This window comes from Phoenix dactylifera, unplaced genomic scaffold, assembly GCF_009389715.1.
Source record: "Phoenix dactylifera cultivar Barhee BC4 unplaced genomic scaffold, palm_55x_up_171113_PBpolish2nd_filt_p 001201F, whole genome shotgun sequence".
Lineage (NCBI taxonomy): Eukaryota > Viridiplantae > Streptophyta > Magnoliopsida > Arecales > Arecaceae > Phoenix > Phoenix dactylifera.
Genome location: NW_024068536.1, coordinates 39,259 through 46,113, shown reverse-complemented (window position 1 = coordinate 46,113; position 6,855 = coordinate 39,259). Strand labels below are relative to the sequence as shown.

Genomic DNA, 6,855 nt, shown 5'->3' with positions numbered 1-6,855 from the left:
AGCTCTCTCCATCTCCGTCGCGGCCTCTGATTCCGGCTCCTCTCTCTCTCCACCACAGCTACAGCTCCTCATACCAAGCCAAGGTTAATAGACCAAATGGCCGTGGAAACCACCATCCCCACGACGACCTCCACATCCCTCGGCCCGGCCGCGAACGAGAAAGATGCCGAGAAGCTCCGTTTTATCGATGAGATGACCGCCTACGCCGACGCGGTCCAGGAGAAGGTGCTGGCCGAGATCCTGAGCCGGAACGCCGAGACCGAGTACCTCCAGAGGTACAAGCTTGGCGGTGCCACCGACCGTGCCACCTTTAAGGCAAAGATCCCCATGGTCACCTATGAGGACCTCCAGCCGGAGATCCAGCGCATCGCCAACGGAGACCGCTCTCCCATTCTCTCAGCCCACCCTATCTCTGAATTCCTCACCAGGTGTGTCTTCGTTAATTATCTAGTTAATTACAAGTATTACTACTAATTTTGGTGTAGACATTTTTTGGCTGCCGAAAAGTAGTGACCTGCGCTTCGAACGTGCTAATTAATATTATTTTGTCTTGTAGCTCGGGGACGTCGGCCGGTGAACGGAAGCTGATGCCGACCATCAAAGAAGAGCTGGACCGCCGGCAGCTCCTCTACAGCCTTCTCACTCCTGTCATGAACCTGTTAGTAAAATCTTTCCGTCTTATCTTACCAATCAATTAATTTAATTACGAGAACAATAAGGGTCATTAGACTGAGTATTGTTTGTTACGTTCGGCGCTCTATATACCAGTTACGTGCCGGGGCTGGACAAGGGGAAGGCCCTCTACTTTTACTTCGTGAAGTCGGAGACCAGGACTCCCGGCGGGCTATTGGCGCGGCCGGTGCTGACGAGCTACTACAAGAGCGAGCACTTCAAGAGCCGCCCCTACGATCCCTACAACGTGATCACCAGCCCTACCCCCGCCATCCTCTGCGCCGACTCCTTCCAGAGCATGTACGTGCAGATGCTCTGCGGCCTCCTCCACCGCCTCCAAGTCCTCCGCGTCGGCGCCGTCTTCGCATCCGGCCTCCTCCGCGCCATCCGCTTCCTCCAGCTCCACTGGGAGGAGCTAGCCCGCGACATCGCCGCCGGCTCGCTCAGCCCCAAGATCACCGACCTTTCGGTCCGGGACTCGGTCGCCGACATCCTGCAGCCCGACCCAGAGCTGGCCGAGTTCGTCAGAGCCGAGTGCTCGACGGGGGAGTGGGCCGGGATCATAACCCGGATCTGGCCTAGTACCAAATATCTGGACGTGATCGTGACGGGGGCCATGGCGCAGTACATCCCGACCTTGGAGCACTACAGCGGCGGTCTCCCGATGGCGTGCACCATGTACGCCTCCTCCGAGTGCTACTTCGGGCTCAACCTGCGGCCGATGTGCAAGCCCTCCGATGTCTCCTATACCATCATGCCCAACATGGCCTACTTCGAGTTCCTCCCACTGGAGCTGGCCGCCACGCGCAAGGGCGACGGCGACGTCCAGCTCGTGGACCTGGCCCGCGTGGAAGTCGGCAAGGAGTACGAGCTTGTGATCACCACCTACTCGGGGCTCTGCCGGTACCGGGTCGGCGACATCCTCCGGGTGACCGGCTTCCACAACGCGGCCCCGCAGTTCCGCTTCGTGCGGCGGAAGAACGTGCTGCTCAGCATCGAGTCGGACAAGACCGACGAGGCGGAGCTCCAGAAAGCGGTGGAGAGCGCGTCGGAGCTCCTCAAGCCATACAACGCCACCGTGGTGGAGTACACGAGCCACGCCTTCACCAAGACCATCCCGGGGCACTACATCATCTATTGGGAGCTCCTGGTCAAGGACTGCTCTCAAGGGAGGACGCCTGGTGGGGAGGTGATGGAGCGTTGCTGCCTGGCGATGGAGGAGGCGCTGAACTCGGTGTACCGGCAGAGCCGGGTGGCGGACGGGTCGATCGGGCCGCTGGAGATCAGGGTGGTGAGGGGAGGAACCTTCGAAGAGCTCATGGACTACGCCATCTCGAGGGGGGCGTCCATCAACCAGTACAAGGTCCCTCGCTGCGTCAACTTCCCGCCGATCCTGGAGCTTCTCGACTCCCGGGTGGTCTCGGCCCACTTCAGCCCGGCCCTGCCCAACCGGTCCCCACAGCGGTCAGGCTAGAATATGGGAATCCCGTCAGAAACTCTCAACGAAATTAAATAAAACTATTAGTTGGAAGGAAATAAAGAAACGGTTTGGAGAATCCACAAATACTTTCACTGTAGAGAGCACACCCCCTCGAGGTGCATGCGAGCTTCCATCAAACAAACCATTCCGGTGTGGAAGTCGATTCAGACGATAAGTATTTAGAAAACTAGGAAATCGCTTTCTAATTGGTGAGCCCTCTCTTCATTTTGATACTCGTTTCGAAGGGGAGAGTTGAAATAAATATGGACTCATTGGATTAGAAGGTTCGTACAAGCGCGTTAGATTAACAATTAATTTATCTCGACGGAATAAAGACCGAGCCAAGATAAGTCAACATGATAAACTAAAGAATAAAAATAAAAATTAGAATAATTAAAATTTGTTTTAAAGGTAACAAGTTTTTAATAATTCCTACCTGTTTTAAAATTGTGGTTAGAAAAAATAATATTGTTTGGTTCGCTGAAATTTTTTTTTTTCTTATTGAAATATTTTTTCCTAGAAAGCTGATTTCTAGGGTTATGTCTAAAAAAATAATTTTGGTATGTTTAGTTGATTATGGAAAAGTATCACATTAGAGAGTAGCTTATTTTTGGTTGAGTATCTAAAGTTATGAAATATCTATTATACCCTTAATAAAGAGAAATACCTTATTGATTAATTTTGATTGCTTAAAGAAAGTTTTGGAAAAAAAAAGATCCTAATTCTTAATAAATGGAGAAGTAGCTTTTCTATGTCCCTCATGAATTTTTTTTTTATGAAACATTGAAATCTTATTTTTATAGGATTAGTATTTTTTCATCTCTCTTTTTTGAAAACTCTAACCAAACAAGAGGTCTTTTTTCGTTTTTACGTCGTGAGCCAAACAAGTCGTATGTATCATGTTTCTGATGAGAGGTATCTTCGGTATTTGAATTTGCATCCAGCATCAACAAGCATAACCATACAGGATCCAAGCAACTTCTGACTTGAACTTGAACCTCCAAGCGCAAGATTTACATATCAAGTGAAGTGCATGGAACAAGTCTCCAGGGATTATTCAATTTTGATTTTAACGCTCAGGCACATTATTGTGGTAATTAATAACCGGCATGATGTGGTGCATAAGGATTAGTTAAGCTCACAGTCCATACGGCGATCCTGGTGCATCCGAGTTTCCTCCAAGGAACCTTGCCTGCTGGAGGTATGATTCCGATCTTTGTGAATCGAATTTGAACTCAGCCCAGCCTCCCCGAGTAAGTGCGAAAAGCTGGTTGAGTATAATAGAACCATCCAACCTTTGAGGCCGGTACTTTCTAGCTCGACTTAGCAACCTCAGCCCTTGAGGCATGATGAACAGGGCTCCTCCACAGGGAAAGCAGCTTGGCCTCTTACCGTCTCAAGAGCATGCCCAACTATGCCACGTGTTAGGTTGTTACGGTATGTCCTCAAAGTTGTTACATCGGCATTTCTTTGTGACATGATTCTGAGTTTATTAGAATACGATCCTAGAAGATTGGGACTCTAGTTATAAATAGGTCGAAATGCCCATGTCAAAAGGGAGGTAACAAACTTAATATGGGGGAGATCCTGTTTCTCTATTCTTATTTTTTTTCTATATTTTTTTTATTTTTCATCAATTTTTTTTATTATTTTTTATTACGGACTTAAGCATCAGAGAACCAGATAGAAGCTAATCCAGCAAGTCTTTACCTTAGTCGGTTGTTTTGCAGGCCCATATAAGCGATCTGCATCAGCATTTTGGGATTCGGCGGCAACACATATGTGCCTTGGTTCTCATGGGTGCTCCAAGAATTTGCCCTGACACCTAGGTTGTGACCTCACAACCACAGTTGTATAGCTTAGCTCTCCAAGCATATCCTGCAACATACATTATATGTTAAAATTATTGGATTTAAGCTCATTTAGAACCTACGTTCTTCCTCTATCTATTGCAGTCGAGCACTGGCATCACAGGCATGGCTACATAGAGTGGAACTCCAACTTGGTACTCCTGCCAGCCCCTCAGAATGTTTTTACCCATTTAACCTCATTCTAGGGATTTTCTGTCTATTGGTTAGGTTGCTACTGTTGGTGACTAGGTTTGGGCTTGAATCCCATCATCCTCCCGCCTGTTGTCTTTTTGTTTTGTCTTTGAGGCATTCTCTGTGGTGGGTCTTCTTTGGGCCAAGGCCTTAGGTCGCCTAAGGTTTGGGCCGGCTCTGGCCATCCCGAATCTTGGGTTAGCCTTCCCGCTAACCCTTTTCTGAGAGGATTTGTAATAGCTTTAATATAAAATTCAATGCAACATCCTATTTTCTTTAGATTTTAACACAAACATGCATAATTCCACAAGGCTTGTTACTCTTTTAATTTTGTTTATCCCCATAAACCTTAGCTATAGTTGCTCGGTTATCATAGTGCATCGAGATACCTGGAATTGGCTTGGCCAGTAAGGGAAGATCTATCAATATATCCTTAAGTCATTTCGCCTCACTAGTGGTTGTATTAAGAGCTACTAACTCTGTTTCCTCAGTGGAATATTTTGCTTAGCTAATTATCTCCAAGAGACAGCAGCAACATCCAAAATGAACACATGCCCACTTACAGATTTACTATTATCTAAGTTTAAGACTCTGTTAGCATCAGTACACCATTCAAGAACTAGTAAAGTGGACACCATCATTTATGTCTCCCCTAAGATACCTTAATAGGCTATCCCTCTGAGTAATCCATCTTCTTCTCCAACTCTTAGTGAAGGATGTGCTAACATCCATTTGATGGACTTTGAGTTACAAATGGCAGCTGGCATATGAATAGTGGTGGTTTTGGTCACAAGAGAGTAGGTTTCAAGGCTATATATACCTATTAGAAATAAACCTTGCCTTAAACCTTGCTATTGTTCCATCAGGTCGCAATTTCTCCTAAATAGCCAGCTGTGCCCTATAGGTTTGTAACCAGCAGACAATTAACACAATCCCTAAGCTGAGAAAGGATAAAATACACAATGAAATTTTTATCGCCTGCTAAGGCCACTCTTGGAGCAATATATGCCGCATATTTAGCTTCGCTACTGGAGCAGTTGAAATACTTGTTTCTATGGTTGAAAGTCAATACGTCAAGCCCTAGTATTTTTAGGTGAACCCTATGGTGGAGACAGCTAAGCCTGCTCTTGCGATGGATAAATTGGCTTATCAACCAGTTATGGAAGTATTGGATCTTCGAAGAATACATATTAGAAGCTTTGATTCATCAAGAGATAGATGCTAATGACTATTCAATAAAGCCCTCGGAATCTACAGGCTGAGGTAAGGAGATCTTGCAAGCAAATGCAGGAGTAGATCAGACTGAACAAACAATCAATAAGACTTCGGTCAATATTAGATCAATATTTGAGCTCGAGATAAGCTTCGACCATCCTAATTTGCAAATAGCTATTATGGGAGATGTCGGTGGAATCACGTTGGCACTAGTCCCTTTTGGCAGAGTCGGATGTTCCCAAGTACCGGTGGATGTAGAACAATAGTTCAACCAACCTGTAGTACTACTTGCTCCTGTTCTAAGTGCTAGGAGGCAAAGAAAGACCTCCAAGGCTACCACTATCTCCTCTTTACCGGCAGTCATGAATGCTAAATCTATATAGCAGTGAGCAAGTCGTTCAGGCGTATCCACCATACCAATGGACTAGAGGGCAAGCATGGGGATCGATCTTGCTTTTGAATGATATCCAAATCTAAGATTACGTTGATGAATGTGGTGTCTGGTACATCCCACCACCCTTCTCATCTCATCACCTTCTTGACCATTGACTGATGGGATGTCGGAGGCATTATTTACACCACATCCAGATTAGTTATGATTAAAAATGTTGATACACTAAGAGATGCACAAGCCGAAACACTGATGGTGCAAGCCGAGTGAATATAGTGTCCACCTAAGGGAGCGAGAGTTCTCGGTCTAGTACGAAGTCTTAATGGAGCGGAGTTTAGGATAGTGGTTGGCCAGCGGTTACAACTACTCATACATTGGAGGAGTGGTCAAAATTCCTACCATACATAAAAATAGTGGCTCATGTAGCACACAACAGAAAGGATAATATATATTCATAATGAGCAATGATACCCAAATCCCGCTATCCATAATGCGAGAGGTGGAGTACCACTATGTATCATCTATCACAATAGTGGAGCATGTGGTATATAATAGCGATGACAAGTATCCAAGATGAGTAGTGGCACCCATCTTACCAGTTGTGAAGGCCATTTATAAATATCATATTGTAATCTAAAAAAAGGGTATTCGACAATCCAAATTAGTGCATCTTATTCTATGTTAGTTTAACTTACTAGTAGCTTTCTTAGGGGCAGTGTTAACTTAGATTTCTACTATCATAGCCTAGGCTATATACTTATTTCTATCCATCTCCTTCGAACGATGGTGTGAGAGTTGTGAAAGTATTTAAAAGTCAGGGCACCTAGACTCATGCTACTCTCTTATTCCTCTTTCAATCACCATCTTTTTGCTACTATAACACCGACGGCAATTGTTTTGGCTACTATAACACTGGTGGTAGACTGGTGGTAGACTTGTGCATACATTTATCCCTTGCTATCTGACTTGTCATTCTTTTCGTCTTCCAATGAGCCTATTGGCACACTTGGAAGGGTGGACACTAGGAAAAAGGCCAAACAAGTTCAAATACAATT

General features: G+C 45.6%; 1 protein-coding gene across 1 annotated transcript; it reads left to right on the top strand.

The window, feature by feature from the left end:
- On the top strand, positions 1-2,228 carry LOC103699533 (probable indole-3-acetic acid-amido synthetase GH3.8). The gene is made up of 3 exons (XM_008781552.3): positions 1-428; positions 557-658; positions 769-2,228. Exons 1-3 carry the CDS (start codon positions 97-99, stop codon positions 2,144-2,146), a joined length of 1,812 nt encoding a protein of 603 aa, XP_008779774.2. The 5' UTR covers positions 1-96; the 3' UTR covers positions 2,147-2,228.
- The last annotated feature ends 4,627 nt before the right edge of the window (positions 2,229-6,855 follow it).